This window comes from Ischnura elegans, chromosome 5 (assembly GCF_921293095.1).
Source record: "Ischnura elegans chromosome 5, ioIscEleg1.1, whole genome shotgun sequence".
Taxonomy (NCBI): domain Eukaryota; kingdom Metazoa; phylum Arthropoda; class Insecta; order Odonata; family Coenagrionidae; genus Ischnura; species Ischnura elegans.
The window spans coordinates 45,168,280-45,188,834 of record NC_060250.1 but is presented as its reverse complement, the minus strand read 5'-3'; the positions used below and the strand labels follow the sequence as shown (position 1 = coordinate 45,188,834).

Sequence of the window (20,555 nt, the reverse complement as noted above, 5' to 3'; positions counted from 1 at the left end):
CGGCTCTATTTGTCTCACAAAGGTGGTGTAAGGCCGTGGAATAAGATCCATACTGCTGTAACCATTGTGTTGAATCACCATCGACTTATAAACATGGAAGAAAAAATAATAATAGATAAGAAAAAAGATAAAAGTAAAGAGAAAAATTTTGATAGAGTTTGAAAGCCAAAATATGTGCAACAGGAAGCTTTTTATGGCTTATTTGGCCATTTGGAGTTACCTGACCAATGATGCACTTGGCACAACAAAAGCTATAGGAAAAATGCTCATGAATGGGTTATCGGTGGTTTTTGATTGGGCTTCCTCTTGCGTAACAGGATGAGTCAGTGTTCTTTTGAATTATATACAGTTAACCTCGCTATCACTCTTTTAAGTGTGTTAATTGTGAACATTCAGTTTTACAAATGATGAATGATAACCTATAAATTTCTCTCAGCCTTCGATCAATTGGATTGAACAGAATCATTTTACCCTCAATCGAGAAGCTTTCACTGGTTAGTATGCATCATTTCAATTGATGCATCACGTAATGAGCAAAAATTTTAAGGCAGAAAATCCATGAAGCTCCCAATGTTATGATGTTTAGTTTTGAGGTCTGTTCACATTTTTTTATCATGGAGGGTAAATATTATGCTAGGGTTACAGATTTAGTAGTGTAATGATGAATTCAGTTCTTTATAATATCATTTTAAATTTTCCTATTAGGTTATTGTAAATTTGATCGGGCATCATTGCTGTTTTATTGTCCTGGAAAAGTAAAGTTAGTTCTTCCAGTTTTGAAAATTGCTCATTAGGACGTCTACCATTGATTTGCCTTACATTAATAATTTTATCTGGCTACATCTTTTCTATCCTTCAGTTGGTAGATTTGGGGGCAATTACTGTGTTCCAATTTTAAAATTCATATTTTAACCGTCATATTGAGTGAAAAACTATGTATTTGTTTAGTTATCTGAAAAAAATGTTGATTTGTGACTTTCCTATATCTTCTTAATTACATATAAAGAATGAGAAAATCATGTTTTGCTTAGAGGATCATTTCCTATTTAGAGCTATGTAATTTTCTTTATTGTACCAGAAGATTCCCTTTTATCTTCTTGAAAGATAAAATTTATTTAAGTTCGAAAATACCTATATGGCCATTACCATTCACTTGAAAACCGGGAATAGAATTTAAAATATTGATTAAGTTTTATGTGATAGCTGGAAACTCCATGGAGGAGTATTTGGAATTGGATAGAAAACCCATAATTTGAATAATATTTCAAAATCAATTTTCAGTTATAGTGATGCAGGATTTTCTTTGAAGATTGGTTTTTAAATTTTTGTTCCCTGGATTTCATTTAGTGAATTACTCTTGAGCCTGATTTATTTAGCTGTCTCAGTTTGTTAATATCCTTTACAAGTTCCTTTTTCTCCTTCTTACCATAATTTATGATGGACATTCGACTGTCAACATTCCTACCATTGATGGTATATGATGCTTTTGCTAATGGTCTGTGACATCTGCCTTAGAAAGTGAGTAATTTTTGGCCATTATTGTTGTAATTGTGCTTAATAACTAGGGTGTATTAACATAGTTTGTCATCTTGTGTGTGTTTGTTAGCAGCTTGAAAATACTGTGAAAAGTGGCTTTTGGGCAATTGAAGAATACTAGCTTCTTATGCTTTAGGAATTATACATGTTCCATACATCCCTGCAGTTTCAGGAATACCTATAAATAACTTATAATGTTAACTCCAAGAAACGAGATGACCATTTATCCCTTATTTTGAAGTGTAGCAATATTGTAATGTCATCCAAGAAGTTCTGTTTCAGGGCAAGTATTATTTCCATGTAACACATCAGAAATACTCCTTGAATGTGTGATAGGGATTAGTGCTAACTCAGAACTTGAGATATTCCTAATGCTTCAGGGCTTCCAGGGCTTCTTAACTCAATTTTAGTCATTCTGATTTTGAGAATTTGATTTAAAACGTCTGGATCTCTGACCGTATCACAAAACCTATTGGTTGCTATGCTATACTGATTTTAATAACTCATCCATGAACCATGGGCCAAAATAGTTTTCCGACAAATCAAGTGGCTCCAAATTTGCTCGTGTACAATTTTGATGTCCCCTATTGCTGTATGTTATTCCCAGGCCATGTCCATGAAGATTGAAGTACGAACACCCTTATGTCATTTTCTCTTACTGGAGTTTCCTAATATCGTTAGCTTAACCAAATGGAAGTATAAAATAAAATTTTAATAATACCTGAACAATTGAACTCATAGTACCCTAAACTTGGTGTGAAAAGGGATAAAATACATCTTTCTCTACATTACCCCAATACTTAAAAAACTAATTATGTGGGGAAAAAAGCTGTGGAAGTGAATCCTTTCTGAATTCGAAGAGGTGTTTTGAAGAGCCAGCCATGGCAATAACTGAAGTTTTTCAAAACTAAAATGTTTTGCATTCCATTGTAGATAGTATATTCTTAAAGTCAGACAAAAAGTTGAGACAAGGTACTGAAATATGAAAGGTCTCTCTCAAAATAAAATGTCAGGAAGTGTCTAAAAAATGTATTTCTGATTTAGGGCATAAAATTTGTTGGAGTAATTCATTACCATCTGTATGTTTGGTTCATGTTATTTAGTTGAAGTGTACCAATGAAACTGGGACATTGCTACCTGCCTAATATTCATGGCATCACAATGTCAGGGAAAGAGACAATACATAGTAAATATTTGCAGTTATTTTTCATTATATAAAATATTTGCTGAAAAATTTTTTTTGCATTCGCTCTGAATCTCAAAGTTGCTTCACTTTGAAACTTTTCCATGATTTCTACCTCAAGGATTCGGAAAAGTTTTTTTCATTGCATCCTCAGTCTCAAGTTGACTACTCAGTTATATTTTTTATGTTGATTTTCAGTAGCGCACTTATTTTATTTTTCATCTTTGGGGAATTTGTGCTCACAAAGGGGATGGAAAAGACTTCTTGCTTTCATCATGGAAAATGGTTATGAGTTAATTGTTGTCGCCTTTATCTGGTAGGTAATACTGTACTAGAATCTCCTTCATACATTATTTGTGAGAAGAGGTTTCCAAGTTAAATGTTAGGAATTATGTATTAACCCAATTTAAGCTTTTCAATTCTTAATCTCATTCTCGTACAATTGTGTGTATCTGATGGGAGGGGCGCAGCTAGGAATTAAAGCTAGGGGGGTTTTAGGTGGAACAAACACTGGGGGGTCTGAGGGTGTGGAATACCCACTAGGGTAAGTGGAAGGTGCAAGGGCCCTCCCCTAGAAAAATTTTCAGATATATGGCTCAAAATGGTGAATTTTACGTCTTTCTGAGGGATATTTTATTGATCCTTACACTATTCTATAAGTAATATTAATGTAATTAAGTGAAATGGGTTAAACTTAAAAAATTCTCTGAGCTCTGGGGGGGTGGGGGGTTTATCCCCAAAAACCCCCCTTGCTGCACCACTGTCTGATGGCATCAGTGGCGTAAAACGGCGAGTTTAGGAAAATTTTTGAGAAATAATATGCCTGAAAATGCATTTTACATCATTTTGGTACTTACAATTTAACATTAAGCATATGCAGTTATTATAAATCAAATCTAGACAAGATTTTAAAATATTTTTTTGATTTCTCTGAGGCTTTGGGGGAGGATACATCCCCTAATCCTCCCCCATAGTTACGCCACTGGATGGCATCATGCTTAAGGTATTCTGATGCATTTGGATTAGTTGCGGGTATAGAGGATATTCATATGGAAACAAACACTTAGCATAATTGATGCTTATTCAAGAGTAATGGCCTGGGTCCTTGCAATTTCTCAGTGTCATTTTCTCTAGACAGAAGTGTGAGAACGCTAAGTGTATACACATTATTGGCTGAATACTTATGTTTACTCAAATAACTTGTATGTTGCCTGCCATGTTACTGTCCTGTTGGCACTGAGATGATGAAAACTTCTTTTGTTTTATTAAACAATGGTGGATTATTCATAGTCGCTGTTTTAATACAGATATTCAAATTTTCCAACAAGTTACTTCTGAAACAATTTATCATGCTAAAGAGGACATGCACCAATGAAAAATAAAGATCTGAGCACGAGATGATTGTCTATGAAAATTATGCGCGTACTTCCACTCTGCACAATCATGCTGAAAGTTTGTTTGTTACTACAGTTATATGGGTATATTTTCTGCTATCTTTTATATGCCTAAACTTAATTTTGTTTGAAAAAGTTATGGTTTTCAAATATGTATTTATGATTAGATTAATGGCAATTTTCTCATTGTTATTACTGCATTATTCTTTTCTGTATGATTTGTGCGAACACTTTTGGCAAAAGCCCTTTATCTTAGTTATCTCTTTATGTTAGTTGGGTGAAAATCTAGAGCAAATACATTTTTAATTCTGAATACTTAATTATTGTATTTCAAATGCATTTCATAGATAATGTTTGCAGAGGATATTTTTGTTTTGCAAAGTATTTTATGCTTATGAGGGTGCTGGTGGTAAAATCCCTAGGGATGAGGTGTCTGATAATATCCTGTTTTCCATTATAGGTTCACAACAAGACACATGAAGGTGAAAAATGCTTTAAGTGTGACTTGTGCCCATATGCATCTATCTCACAGAGGCATTTGGAGTCTCATATGCTTATTCACACTGACCAAAAGCCATTCCAGTGTGACCAGTGTGATCAGGTAAGAAAGTTCTCAATGTCTACTATCTGCCCTCTGGTATTCAATCCAAAGATTGGTTGGCCCCAGCTTAACTGGTTGGTGCTGTCCATTCCTCTTGTTTTTGTGCCTGTCTTTACATTTCCTCATCACCCCTGCATCCAGAATCCTTAAAAATTATGTACTTGGCCAATAACTGGAGCCATGGCCTTCCTCTGGGCCTTTTTCCATTGACATGCCTCTCCAGGACTTTCAGTAACATCCCCCCATGCCTCATTGTATGCCCTGTAAGTTGGACTGCTTGACTGATGACCGATTACCATAAGCTTTTTGGGTGAAGGATTTTGGTTAGTTTCAATTATCATTGTAATGATTCGCTTACATGTCTAAACTCAAATCAAGACAATCATTACCATTTTTTCCTGACCTACCTTCATGCTTGGTGCTGGCCTTGCAGTTTTACCTTATTTCTTTTTGTATTTTCCCTGGAGTCCCAATGATGCATTAGTGTGTGCCTTAATCTCACTTCTGGCATTGATCCATCGTTTTGAAATATTTTCTCTTTTTCAGCATGTTTGTATTTCAGTATTGAATATTTTTAAAGGCTCCTTCCTTTCCTTTGTTTAACTCTAAAAATAAACTCATGCACTCCATGGGATTTCAAAGAATTATTGTGTGTTATTATACTTCATACTAGTATGATACATCATATTTTAAATAGCTTATTGTTCCTCACCAGTTGAATAACTATCGGATTTTTAGCTATATCGTTGGAATTAATATGTATGAAAGAACTGAGTAAATTAATACTGCACAATAGTAACTAAAATCAGGTAACGCATCCATACTAATGTGCTGAGGAGGAAAGCATTCGTTCCCCTTAATTGCTTGAGTCAGCTACAAATATTTCAATTCTCCACTGCATTATCATAAAGCTGATCATAGGTTCAATGAATTTGTTGTTGTGTGGAAGTGTTAAGATTTTCACCACCTAACTGATAAGTGGTAATAACTTGGTGGTTCGTTGGCATTGTTATAGCCCCAATCAATTCTAACTGATGCCTTGTTCGTTGAAAGAGGAAGACAAGCAGTAGAAAATAAGATTCTGGGAAAAACACTGCCCTATCTTATCAATAGATTATATTGGTAGCTTGAAATCTGTGTTTCGTAGTCACTGAGAATACCAAAGAAAACAGTGCCACAGTTAACTCTTTTAGAACAAATGCCGAAATGTTATCATCTATTAAGACTAGGATAAGGGTGAGGGGACCTTTTCACATGTAGCAGTCTTAATTATTTCAAAGAAATGGATGTTAATAAATTTGTTTCATGGTCCTAAATTGTACATGTGTTAATTTTATGAATTGAAGTTAGGGTGGGGAAATTCCAACATTTTAGGCTAGTGCTGGTTTATGGTACTTATTTATAAAAATCTATTTTGAAAACATATTCATTGTAAACAGCCACAAACCTTCTTAGCTGCACTAGATAATGTATGACATACCAGAATTAAATGGTTAAAATTGCTGAATTCTACCATTCTTGAAATTTTATTTTTATGGAGCAGTGCTTTATAGCTTCTGCGTATAAAGTTGTGTTTTAATCCTCAATTCCAGTCCTTCCGCCAGAAGCAGCTACTTAAGAGGCATCAGAATCTCTATCACAATCCAAATTATGTTCCTCCCATGCCACGTGAGAAAACACATGAGTGTCCAGAGTGTGGTCGTGCTTTTAGGCACAAAGGTAACTTAATTCGTCATTTGGCTATCCATGACCCGGAGTCTTCAGCGCAAGAAAAGGCCCTGGCTCTCAAGCTTGGTCGACAGAAGAAAATCCAGGTAAGATAATTAATTTTCTAGGAGGTTTTTAAGGGAAACAAGATTTTTTGCTTTAATTGTGTGCAAAAACTCAGTTGGTAATTAAAATTATTTTTGTTAGTTTTTGTCTCATATAACAGGTTTTATCTATTGGTTTAGAATGTATCGTTTTCAATGATTAAATTCCTCAATTAAAAATTGGTATTCAAAATATGCTGCAGGCCATAATTAAAGTAGTGAATTTTTTAATACGTTTTTCATATGATGATTTTTCATTGATTGATTTTTGATGATGATGATTCATTTTTTATAAAAGATTTAAATAAAAATTTAGGTGGCTGTTAAGGCAGGAGATTGGTTCGAAAGATCATTTTTATTGAATTGCCTGGGATTTTATCGAGAGCCTTCTTAAATAATTATGTTACGATCGTTTTACTCTTGTGAAGTAATTCATGCATTCAATATGATCTTCAAATATGTTTTTATTAGTGCCTGTTGAAAATGAGTTAAAATATATCTACTTATTACAGTAGTAATTTCCAGGTGTGACTTGCTAATCTTGGTAAATGGAGAGGTATGACTTCATAATGCCATGTAATTTAATAAATCTCAAGGAAGCATTTTGAATGAAATTTTGTTCCCTTCTCATTTCTCTTTTTTGGACCTTCCTCGCAGCACAATTTCTACCCCTATCTTGTCTTAACTTTCCCCTCACAACACTCTGGCCTTACTTTCGTCACTTTGCAAAAATATGGAATTTCCATTGATCCATTTTGGAGGTCAAGGTCATTTTCTTGAACTTTCTTTCCTAACCCTAATCCTTGGCAATCATTATTTAGCTCACCTGTGCCTTAAGTTCCAAGTTAGCTCCCTCCCCTCCTCCACGTCCATGCCATGTCACCTGCCCCTCGTATAAATTGGAAATATTCTTTGCTATGCCTGTGTGTGTGTCTGTGCCTGTTTTACTCCATGATTGTATCATTCGTCGCCAAAACTATGGTCGGTGAAATAAATTATGTGGAATTTTGACGTCATAGCTCTTCATTTACATTTATCAACTAATATCAGTTTGTTCAGGCTTTTTTGTGCATTTCCATTCCATTTTACATTTTTGATTCCATGGATTTTATTGGAACTGTGTCCTCTCAATCTCAGATTTTATATTTTCTTGATCTTTGTGTCTTTTTTGAGTCTTATTAATATTACTATTATTCTTATGTGTACGATTTACTCCGTATTTCCATTATTCCAATAGATGTGATGGCATACATTAGAATGTAATTTAATAGAATTGACCTATTTTACATTTAGTAGACAGTTTTAATTTCTGGTTGGCCTAGTTATGTGAAAATAATGTGATGGAAAAATAAATAAGAAAAGTAATTAGCATCACTAATTGAAATTATTTTACTTAATACATATTTTTAATGTTTTTGTATGCCTCTAATCATTGCATGAACCCATTTTATGGGAATTATGAATAATCACTGAAGGAAAATTCCTCCAGTCACAAATAACCTTTGCTAGAAAGAAGTAGGTTTTGGTGGTAGAGAACATTTGTTTTGTGTTGCTCTGATGACTGTGCCCACGGTAAAAATTTTGCTTCTTTACCAGGACCTTTAGATGGTTGTATGATTCAAAACCATGAACTAAGTAGTACAGTTGACTCTCGATATTACAAAGTTCGCAGGACCGAAAAACCGGAGGTTCATAATAATGAAGTTCGTATGAATGTTTCTTTAAGGAATCGTCGGAAAAAAACAGTATTTAATAAACGCGATTAAATTACGCGGAAATATATATAAACAGGAAAATTCATTTCAGTTTCTCAATAGAAGAATGTGGCATGATGCAATCGAGAGTTGATATCTTTCCAAATACAGTGAGTCCGAAATACGAACTGGATGCATTCCAAGACCTTGTTCCTAAGTAGATAAACCTATTGTACGGCCGCCGAGAGTTGTCCGGTGACACACATAATGGTCTAGGTCGGGTTAGGGGGCAAGGTTGCCAGGTAAGGAAGGGAAACGCATACAAAGGGTTTCGTGAAGAAAGGAGCAGGAAGGGACGACGAGCGTGAATGACCCAGAGGAAGAATCACTTTTTTTGGTGATTCAAAGAAAGGATTTGTTTTGGTGGATCAGGCTAATTTCGGTGCTCCTTATGCATTTGACAACGTTGTATGTCTAGGCGAGCGTGTGAGGTGCGTTTGGGGGACAATGATTGGCTGTAAACTGCACTGGCACAGGGTTATCCGCGCCTCCTATTGTGCCGTCATCAGGCAACTCTCCCTAGCCGGACTATATGAAAGGCATTGAGAAGTACGGTTATCGTACAAGATGCAACACTGCATCTCAATCGTGCTCTAACTCACGATATTACGAACTGATCTAGTTGTGCGTGCGATGCAGCTGGAGCAGAAAAAAAATCGCTCCTCGAAGAACAGGCGAAACGCTGAACAGTTCCTAAATTCACACTGGATTCAATGATACTTTGTTCTGATTGTGCCCACAGTGAGAGTGCTCTATGCCACATTGTAGAGCATCAGTCAAATCGAAAGGCACCAAATTTGAAATTTGAAAATTTTGAATTCTTGTATCTCTGAAAATTTGGAAATCGAATGTGCGTAGGAAGGGAAATAACTGTAAGTCAAATTTACGAGCGGTTATGAGTGGATCACCATGACTCCACAGGAATGAAGCTTATTATATGATGTTGCGTGTACACTGAATAAGGAACCATAATTGATGCTCTTGGGCACAGTACACGAGAAGAACTTAAACACGGCACGATTATTAAAGGTTAGCGTTGTGAATATCCTCGCAAATGCCGTTGCTTATGCATGGAACTTCGTATTCATTTTATTACCGCTGGGGCCGGAACTGAGGTTTGTAATTTCGCAAGAACAAAAATTTCATAACGTTTCTTTTACTATAGCTTGGATAGGCCTTTTTGTTGGGACCGACGATTTGCTTCGTAATAACGAGAACTTTGTAATAACGTTGTTCGCATTAATGAGAGTGTACTGTAGTAGTCAGTCATCCTAGCACTCCTGAGGATATAGAGTTCCTGATGTTTTGATTTCTCGCTATCTAATTTACAATATTCACAGCATGGGCTATTAACAGCCGAAACCGAAAGGTCTTTTGGACAGCCTAAGTTTGACTGGTTGTTAAATCCTTGACGTGGATCCATAACTGCACAACCTTATTCTAAAATTGAATGTACCAATGTTGATAAGGCTCTTTCTTTGAGTTTTGAGGAGAAAAAAAATCTGACTTTTCATAGCAGAATGATTTTAGCTGTTTTAGCCGTTACTTATCTATAAGATTCATTCATATCCTGCCTGATGAAGGAAGTTAATGAAGATATTGTTAATGCAATTGTTACTGTTATTTTTTATTTTATTTAAGAAAGGAAATACTTTATAATAGAAATTTATTTCAATGGCCATTTTATTCCTGGTACCATTTTTACTTATTCCTGAACAGGTAAATTATTGTTACCCTGGAGAACTTTTCTCCTTTTTACGTTTTTGTAAGCTAAGAATTCACAAAAAGAGGACTTTGCTGTAGCTGACAATACTCTGCAAAATTGATCTTAGCATAAGTTTTTTGTTTTTATTTGTAGATTATTGATGGGCAGCAAGTGGAAGTTATGCCAGGTGAAGACGATGAAGATGACGATGAAGATACAGATGCAGAGATGATGGCTGTTGAGGGACAAGATGGCCAGCAGTATGTAGTATTGGAGGTCATTCAACTTCAGGTGGGTTATTTGTAGGTGTGGAGTATCATTTTTTTATTGTTTGAAGAGCATATATTGCACAGTGAAACTTGATATTTGTAAAATATAATTATTTCTCTCTGTGTGCCTCTATGCTTTTGGTATTGCTCTCTAAATATTATTAGAATGTTTTGGAGTGAGTACCTTAGTTATTAATGAATGCTATTTATGAATTAAGCTTGCAAAGCATGCCTACTTACTTTCTGTTGGTTGTAATTCAAGGCAGTGAACTAGTAATGTTATTTAATTCATGTGTTAAAGGTGATATGTTATAAAAATTGTGGCTCACCAGGTCCTTTTGTCTTAGACTGCGAAGTAAACTCGCCTTGTGGTTGTTATAATCAGCTCCACTATCTCCAGAAATATAAGACCATTTTGAGCTAAAAGCCTTTTGCAATGAAAAGTAGAGTTATTCAGTCAAACCTCTTGAAAAGAAACCTCTGTAAATGAAGCACTTCCGTACTGTGAAGAACAGTTATGATCCTGATTTTTCTCACATGGAGTAGATACATTTTCATTCTCTATCGAGAGAACCTCTTTTCGGGGAAACTTGCTTTATGAATGCAGAAGTTTTTCAAGATGGCTTTTTTACCTCTTTAGGAGTAAGGATTAAATTTGGCGAATGTCATACATGTCCAATATTGCCATCTGCTATTCACAGAATGGTACTGTGATTATTTTTTACAAATTTCAATGGCTGCCTTCAGATATGTCAAACCAATCTGGAAATGGCTCCATGGTGTGGTCATCACAGTACCCATTTCCGTTGAGGTGCTGTTACACCCTTGTATACCGTAAAATCTGCTATGCTTGTTATAGTGGTGATGATTTTTCAGAGCTTATGGTCTACCTCTATAAGACGGCAAAATATTTTCCTCTTACCAAGGAGTTAGTTATGAAGAGGTTTGACTATATTATTCAGTGATTTGTTGCGATCAAGTTGAATAGTGTATACTGATGTTTACTACTACATATTGTGATTGTTTTCAAATCATTTATTCCCAATCACTCTATGCAAACATTGTAATCATTCCTCAGGATGGTGATGGGCAGGAGCAAGCTGTGGCTGTGGTGACAGGAGATGGAAGTACCCATGGAAGTGTAGAGGATGCTGTTGCTGCCCTTCACGATGATGACGAGCTTTTAGGAGAGCATCACATAACTCCAGACACCCGTAAGTAACCATGCAAATGGAAGTAATTTTATTATTTATGTATTGTTATATTAACATTTCATTGCAAGTAAAATGTCTGTTGTGCACGATTTTCGGGAATGAATGACTAGGTTGTGTGTCATTTTTGATTGAACATTTCAATTTTAATCATATTTATGTAATGAGCAATGTCTCAATTTAGTGGTAACATGGGCTTGAAATTTTTCTTTGCAGACCTTGGTGATGATGATGATGTAGTCCACTCCATGAGGACGAAGAGAATGTCTCGGAAGGATGCCCTAGCGATAAAAAGGAAACTGGAAACACAGAAAGATATGCAAAATTGTTTTGGTTTTGACGTAAGTAAATAGAATTGTTTCTTGCTCAGTGAAATTTTTATAATGTAAGGGCAAACAAAAATTTTAATGTCAAATGGAGACTATGTTAAGTGAGAACTTGAAGTTTTTGTAGTTAATGAGCCTTGAAATGAGTGATAAGTATTCTTTTAATGAAATATTTAATTGTGAGTGAACAGTTTTATTGCAAATCACAATGCTGTAGGTAATTTTACTTGTTAAAGACATTTAAAATTTAAATGATTTCATTTTTCTGATGACTGAATGGTTGAATGAATAGTTTTTCATTGGATGTTGGAATGTAAACACCTCCATTGTAATTTCTGCTGATATGTATTGTGCATTGCATAGTTCATTACTTTCTCTTATTGTGCTAAATTGCATTCTATACTAGAAGCCACCATTAGCCTGTGTATTTACAAGGCATTGAATTTTAATGAAACACTGCTTAGAATTACAGTGGAACCTGTTTAGTACGTTTCTGAAGGGACCACAAAAAATGAACGTACTAACCAGGAAAACGTGCTAACGAGGAAAGTAAATAATAGCAGTCGGGGTAATCGCAATCTGTGGAAAAGTCGTCATAATTACAATTACTATCGGTAGTTCTCGTAGGATCGCCTTCCTGAACTCTTTTCACCTCACAGCATACTCGGAGAATATAAAAACAACCCTGATTATGTCCACTGGTTGTTTTTAAAAAAAAAATGGGACAAAATTGTATTAACCTTGAATTACGGCAACAGCCGTACACATTCGCGTCTGGAATAAAACCATATCGATTGTTATATCGATCGATATATCGATTAATAACACGCAAGAAGATTATATTACGACGTAATTACAAGAAGATTTTATATTATAAAGTTGAAATTTACTTTAGAAATTTGTATTATGTCGTCTGCTTGCGTGCCGAGATAGCGTATTTTTAAGCTAAGCTTCGCGTGGAGATCCAGAGCATCGTCTGCTCCTGCAGCAGTAGTCAAATACGCTAGACCTAATCTACACCATTTAAAAGGAGGCAGTATAATACTAATTGTAGAATGTTATCTCATTTATTTCTACTGTTCCTTGGAAGGAGAAGCAATGCAATGCTTCCATAGCCTTGTCGTCGAGTTTATGGAGTACGTGCAGTACTGCTTTAGATAAAGTGGGAATTGGATAAGACATTTCTTCGTCATGATAACTCGTGCAATGGCAACAACTGCACACTCGCGAAATTTGTGCGCAGTGGGCACTCCAGAGGCCACAGAAGGTGAGGAGCTCGGGGTGGGGAAAATTGGGGCTTCTCATTGGCGGCAGTTTTCCATAGTCAGACATTCCTGACAAATGGCCGCATTTTATTATTCACCACGTCATAAGAATTGGGAAATGCCTTCGGATAAATCACGGTCGAAGAAGGAGATGTGGAACGAAAGCAAGAATGTCAATGGCTAATAATAATAAGTTATATCTTGAATTCGGAGGTTTACGACCCTTAAGAAGATACTAGAGAACGAATTGCGGGTTGCGTCACGGCAAGCAATTGAGCGTACTAACCAGGAAAGCGCAATTTTTTCGAACGTACTAACCAAATACTTTTACCTGTATTTTGTTCGGATTGTACTGGGACCGAGAGAAATCGCCGTACTAAGGAGGAAAACGTACTAATGAGGAACGTACTAACCAAGTTCCACTGTATCAGATACTTATGTTAATCATGCTTTTAAGGGTATTTCATTTTTTTTTCATAAAAATATCAAGTGTCTGACCAGGTGGCTATTACTTTGGTAAATTGGGGTTTTCAGTCGAAGGAACTAAGGTCAATCAGTCACCTAGTTTTCTAAGGGTTCAAATTAAGGGCACAGTTTAACTGCCTTGCTGTTGCAATGTCCATTGAAACAATAGCTTGTGATGGAAAGTGATAGTTTGCCAAAGTTCTGGTTTAAACATAAATAACCAAAGCAAAAGTTACAGATGTAGAATGTGGCCCAATACGAAATCCAAGAATGTTATATGCTTAATATCTCTGTTTATGTAAGGCTGGGGAAAGAAAAACATAAAGAAATTAAAGTGCCAATGAACATGAAATGGGCTTTAAATTCTTGGTGTGGCTATTTGTTTTCCATATGTGCTCCGTAGAAATGTGTTGCATTTTGCAGGAATTTATAAGGCAGTGGAAGACTAGAAAAGCTACTGTGTTATTATTATGTGTTATATTATTATTATATTAAGTAATGCCCTCACCTGACGAGCCAAAGGTCATGCATTTGAGTACCACTTGGGATGGTTACCTGTATTCCAGGTTTCAGTATTCGTGATAGTTCTAGAGTTTATGTTAGGAAATGATCTAGTGTGAAATAAATCTTATATCAATCAATTTATAATTAATGTGACGTGGTACTCAAATCTCTCATGTAAGCTAAGGAATGATTTTACATTCATATTTTAAAGATTTTTAATTGATCAATATGCTTATATTCTCAGGATGATGAAGATGATGAAAATCATGGAGATATTGAGGATGAAGATGACGATGAGGCTGCTAAAACAGCTATTCAACTTCTGGAATCGATCAATCAGTAAAGCATTGTGACTATTGCTATGTTGGATTTAGTAACTCCAGTGTTACACACCTGCACAGAATCCCTGACATAGAAAATGCATTTAATGCCCTTCCATGTACCCCCAATCAGACTTGTGTGGAACCATGACTGCATTTTCCTAATTACAAGTGGAATGTGTTGTAGCTGTAATTTCTTTTGTGTAATTCATAAGGACGTGTATTGGTGTGAATTTAATGGAAGGAAGCAAGTCGTTTGCTTTAACCCAGGGAAGATACTGTGTCCAAGTGGAACAATGAAAAAAATGCCATGATTGGTGGCTGTGTACAAATGTTTATTCTTGTGAACAGTCCTTTAGTGAACTGAAAGTGTTAGCCATGCATGTTTTGCTTGGCATATCTTCATATTTTTATTCCTGAAGAATGTACAAGTCTTAGCGAACATCTCCATTAGTGTCCAATGAAGCAGTCTACAGGTTTTTTAGACAGAAATGAGAGAAGAAGAAGCAATAGTTGACAGCAAGGTGCACAATACTCATGAAATTTGTGAGAGGCTCTTCAATTAAGTTTAAGGATTTGGTATTTAAAAACTGCTTGTGAACACAAAAAACACCTCATTAAAGAGGATATTATTTTAATTAGTAATTAAAATGCCTTCAAGTGATCTATTGTGTTGTTAATGTACATAACTTTTTTACCTCAATGTAATACTGGAAACCCTCAGTGTTTCACTTTTCCAACTATGTAAGCTCAATTAAAATTAAGTTATTTAGAACATCTTGGAAAATGTTTTGAAATCATGCTATCTAAATATTTTTATGTGGTGAAGTATTTAAGTTATTCAATTGTAATTACAGTTGATTTTTAAATATTACCATATTCATGGTAATTAATGTATACATGCAAGATGGTACTCACAAAGAGATGTGCAGTCTTTTATAAGTTCAAATCTTGTTAATGCTTCGTTAAGAAATCTTTTAATAGTTTGTGAATAAAGACTTTGGCTGTAAGAAAGTTAAGCAATAACATAATCTATTACTTCAGCAGCTCGTGGCACTTGATTTTGTCTTATGTCGCTGTTGTGTCAAGGGAAATACGATTGAAAAGAATTATTAAGTACGGAATTTGGCACAGCTTGGTTTCCGGGTTGTCCTCTGTGGCGATTCATCTTTGTCGGACAGTTTCGCCGGCGTTGCAGCAGGCGTCTTCAGGTTTGCAGTAGAAGCCTCCATCAAAAAGCACAACATTTCTTTAAGTGGTAATAGTGAAGTATATTAAGTACAAACTCATTTTTGGAATTTTCAAGCTATGCTAAATAATTATTTTCATATTTGGAGACCCAAATGGCTTTATATGACGGTTTGTCAAAGGTATCTGCTGATTTTGATCATGGGATCTTTGTTAAGTGGCCCATTACGTCTGCACCAATCACTTCAATGCAAAATAATGCCTCTGTAGTATTGGGCTGTACTTATTGACACCTCTGAGAGGAGCATAGAATTAGCAGTGCCTTTTGCTGATTTTTGTATTTAATTTATTGTATACCAAATTTTATATCTGATTTCTCAAGATATTTATTCTCTAGGTAAAATGATCCATACTTGGGAAATGGTCCTGTATTCAGGCTCTTCATAGCTTTCTAACTACAAAGTTCTATAAAAGTTTCTAATTTATCATGGGGTGGATACATAATATTGGAGTGCAGTTCCTATTTTGAATGTCTTTTCAAGCTACGATGGCTGAAAATTCCACAATTTTACCGGTATCTGGATACTTAGAAATCTGTATTTTAATATCATAAAAATGCCTCAGTACTACCTGTCCTCATGGTTGCTAATATTAATACTGACAAGTGAGGTGATTACATTTTCAGATAGGGTAATCTCAGGCTGATGTTAGAAAAACCTATCTAAAATTGAGATTTCCTTGAGGTAAATCGGAATATATCTTTTAAAATATGAATGCAATAACTTCACTTATTAACTGATATCTGATAATTTTTTTATCATGTACTTGACCAATCCTTGCGTGTAGAATTGCAAATCTCTTCAATCAATTCTTTTGTTTTCATATGTACTGCCCATTCTTAAAATTTAAAAATGTTTTAGAATGAGGAAGACCATCTCCATATTGACACGAAACTCAAATTTAAGGAAGAAAAAAACTAAGGGACCCATTTAAAGAGATTTTATTGGACTGGGATATAATTTTTGATATGCTGGTTACAAGGCCGTAGCCAGAAAATATTTTTGGGGGGTTTATGGAATAGTAGACAAACAAAATTATTTTTATAAGATAAATAAAATAGCATATACAGTTAAATAAACATATTTATTATAAACCCTTAAAGGAAAATATAAAAATATTATTATAAAATTGAATTTAGCCTTCTAGCTTTTTTTGCAGCGACCAAATGAATTAACTCCTCGGTGTCGATGTCAATTCTGCGGTCCCTCAGGAGGCTCATAAGTCACCCACCTCTCTACTAATCCACAGCACTATTATTTCACACACTGCACTACAACTACACACACTGAACCTACAAATTCGCTTAGATAATTATTGACCTAAGTCGCATTGGACTACTAGATGTCCATGCACCACTATATAATATCGTCGTGCGAGCATAAAGTATCTATTTGATTTTTTTCATTTCGGGGGCGGATCAATCACCCTTGATCCTCCCCCTGGCTACGGCCTTGGCTGTTTACCTAAATGTTAAGCTGTTTGGCAGCAGTCAGATGATCCAATCATTTTGACACTATCTACTGTATTCTGAACAATTGGAATCATTATACATATATTGTAAGTGGTGCCCGAGACCATTATAATGGCTGCCTCAACTTTGATGGAATAGATGAAGTGAAAAGAGGTGTGACTACAGCATTTTTAAGCTCAGCAGTTCTGTGCAGATTTACTCTACCATGTTGCATCATTTTATTTGATCTGCTGGGGAAAAGTTGCCTGTCTTTAAAGGTACCTCAGTAGCTTACAAGGGGGCCCTAGTATGAAATCCAAATGATGATTTATGTCATACACAGTGGTGTAGCCCAGAGGGGCACAAGAGGCCTGTTATTCCCCCTCCCCCAAACAAATTAATTTTAGCAGACGATTATTTACCTATACCTAAAACAAATTTATTCTACTCCACCATTGTTAGCAAAACAGCTCCCTCGTGACCCATCAATAGGGTGGTTTCCTATTATTTTTTTATTGCCGAAATCGAAAGATTATTACTCCTGGAGTACGTATTTCACGCTTTTAGATTTTTACATGAGGATATCTATTTTTCGCGATTAAATGAAAAGTGAAAATTTTCAAGCGCGCGAAAACGCGACGCATAAGTATGAATGCTGGGAAATCTCTCCGTGTGAAGTATTTCTGGTTCCCGCTGCCGCCCTGTGAGGTGACCTTGAGGCGAGTTGAGCGCTGATACGACGCAGGCTGCTAGCGGGTAGCTGAGTACCCTGCTGGCTGGTAGCGCTTGGCTTAAATAAGGATTATTAATACCTTATCAATTGAAGAAAACTTTCCGACCTTAGCCACTTTTAATAAGTGATTATTAAGACATGTTTCCCTGAGCTCTGCGCCTCATACATGCATTGGTAACCTCAGACGATGTATAACTCCTATCTTCTCGTAGAGAAACTAGGTCCCTGTGACGTCACGTGGAGTGGCATCGCATGGGCGCCAATCTGGCTCTTTTCAAATGAGGATAAAAATGGACCATTGCCATTCATCTAAACTGGTATTTCTAAAACGAAATAATTTGTATATTATGAATACAGTAATGGTGGGTAACGAATCGCAATCAATGCCTTTCGTTTTTTTTTTTAAGGAAACTACCCTATTGTGTAATTTTGGTTACCAAAGAGCTTCAAGTGTGATTTTTAGTGATGAAAACGTTCACATTTTCAACAGAGGGTGCTTCCACCCTCCTGACCCAGGGTTCGTGCCCCGACCCCTGCACATCGTCCTGTTTACACCCCTGGTCATGCATATTAAGCATTTTAATTAGATGATGAAGATGACAGTTCTCAGTGTTAACACTTGCAGAGAGTAGTTCAACCCTATAGGATATCTTCCTTAATTCAGCACCACTTGTTTTATTAGCTGCGGCAGTACTATCATGCTTTTTTGGATGAATTCTGGGTTCATTTTAATAACATATATGTAATGATTGAATTTTTTAGTGCATAGTGGATATCAGAGGCGTGACGAGGAATATGCTTAGGGGTGGATAGTGGAACATGAGGAGGCAAACGCCCCCCTCACCCCCAGGCAATAGGTGGTTTGGGAAAATTGACATGCATGGAAATACATATTTCATCATTAATTTGGTGCTTAAACTTTAACTTTAAGCGGACACAGTCATTATGCCTCAAAACTAGACAGTTTTAAATAATTTTTTTTATACCTCTGAGGCTTTGGGTGCTGATTTATGAAATTTATTGGGGGGGCTCATATGGGGGCTTGTGGGGGTCTTGCCCTGGGAAATTTAATAGATAGTGAGTTTTAAAGTTTTTTAAGCATTTTTGAACCCTAATAACTCGACATTTTGGGGAAAATCTACAAGCCTGACACATCTTTTTCTCCCCCCATAACGAATTTTGAGGGTGCTCGGGCCCCATCAAGCCCCATGGAGTTGGTGCCACTGGGGGGGGATTTATTCCCTCACCCCCCCCCCATACTTACGTCACTGTTGGACATGTCAGTCTTTTTTTATGTATAGAGTCAAGGGCGTAGACAGGGTCAAAACAGGTGGGGGGGGGCAAGCCATAGTCGTTCAAGTCTTAACATTTTTGTACGGAAAAAGTGAATTAAACCAACATTTTAAGAAAATTATAACCACTAAATTTATAAAACTATTTGCTTGAAAAAAAAATTTAGTGACATGCCTTATTCTAATATAATTTTTCATGGGTTAAAAGAAAATTTATTGAAAGCTTTCTTTTCAATCCAGTTCTGATTTTCGTTAAAGACTTCTGCCATTTTTGCCTCTTGGGGGAGGGGGGGGAGAGCTGCCCCCGCTAGGTACGCCCATGTACAGAGTAGTAAAAAGAGCAGTGATTGTGGTAAGTTGGTACCATGAACGTTCAATGATGAGGGGCTAGGATGTCTGTCTTGAGGATCCAAAGTGAGCATTGGTCTTAGTGGGTACACATTAATGAGATTAGGGGACAGGTAGGCTTCAAGAGTTGATTCTGCAAGAAAATGCAACTCTACAGAATTGACTCTTGCACAATGGTCCTACTATGCAATTACTTATAGTGTTAGAAGAATGAGCAACTGTAGTACTTTTATTTTTTACTTTTCTTTAATCAAAGATTATATACTCTAGAAAGATTACATACTCAGATAGTCAGGGCAGATTTTTACTATTCGCATGGCTCAAGAGAATACGTGTTTCTTTTGTTATTTTTGAAATGTTTTGAGGTGTATTCAAATGATGAATTGTCATCAATTGGGATTTTTGGTGCATCAGTTGCTATCGACGTTGGATTTATTCATAATCAACCATTTTGAGGTTAGTTTTATCGCTTCTTTTACAGAGTATTTCGGTTTATTGGTTTTAAATATTTATTTGGGTATTTTAATTGAGAGCTTTACATTAAAATAGGGAGGCAAAAACTGATAGAAGTGGATGAATTCTGTTATTTGGGAAGCAAGATAACTAGTGACGGGAGAAGCAAGAAAGAAATTATCAGCAGAATAGCCCAGGCAAAGAGAGCATTCCACCAAAAGAGAGACCTGCTTACAGCGGGAAACTTAAATATGGATGTAAAGAAACAATTTATAAGAACCTACATCTGGAGTATGCTCCTATACGGAAGTGAGGCATGGACAATGACCGCACGGAGAAAGCAAGGATAGAGGCCTTTGAAATGTGGTGCTACAGAAGAATGATGAAAATCAAATGGATCGACCGAGTTAGTAACGAGGAAGTCCTAAGAAGGGTAGGAGAGAAGAGAAGCCTCATGAAAACCTTAATAAGAAGACGGAACAACCTTATAGGCCACATCTTGAGACATGATGGCCTGATGAAGACAATCGTCGAAGGACAGGTGGAAGGCAAGAATGGAAAAGGAAGACCTCGAACAAAATATATGGAACAAGTAAAGAGAGATGTGAAAGAGAAGAAATACGTAGGAGTGAAAAGATTAGCCGATAGGAGAACTGAGTGGAGAGCTGCGTCAAACCAATCCTAGGA

At 36.1% G+C, this 20,555-nt stretch overlaps 1 protein-coding gene across 5 annotated transcripts in view; it reads left to right on the top strand.

Moving 5' to 3' along the window:
• Positions 1-15,370, top strand: part of LOC124158799 (transcriptional repressor CTCF-like) — a 46,550-nt gene extending 31,180 nt beyond the window's left edge. For 4 of the 5 annotated variants that reach the window (XM_046534116.1, XM_046534118.1, XM_046534117.1 and 1 more), the window contains 7 exons: positions 1,516-1,518; positions 4,574-4,714; positions 6,307-6,528; positions 10,138-10,275; positions 11,332-11,467; positions 11,681-11,805; positions 14,269-15,370. In XM_046534116.1, coding sequence (XP_046390072.1) covers positions 1,516-1,518; positions 4,574-4,714; positions 6,307-6,528; positions 10,138-10,275; positions 11,332-11,467; positions 11,681-11,805; positions 14,269-14,367 — 864 coding nt within the window. In that variant the 3' untranslated portion in view covers positions 14,368-15,370. The remainder of the gene's footprint in view (positions 1-1,515; positions 1,519-4,573; positions 4,715-6,306; positions 6,529-10,137; positions 10,276-11,331; positions 11,468-11,680; positions 11,806-14,268) is intronic. The other variant, XM_046534119.1, reaches the window with a different exon arrangement.
• The last annotated feature ends 5,185 nt before the right edge of the window (positions 15,371-20,555 follow it).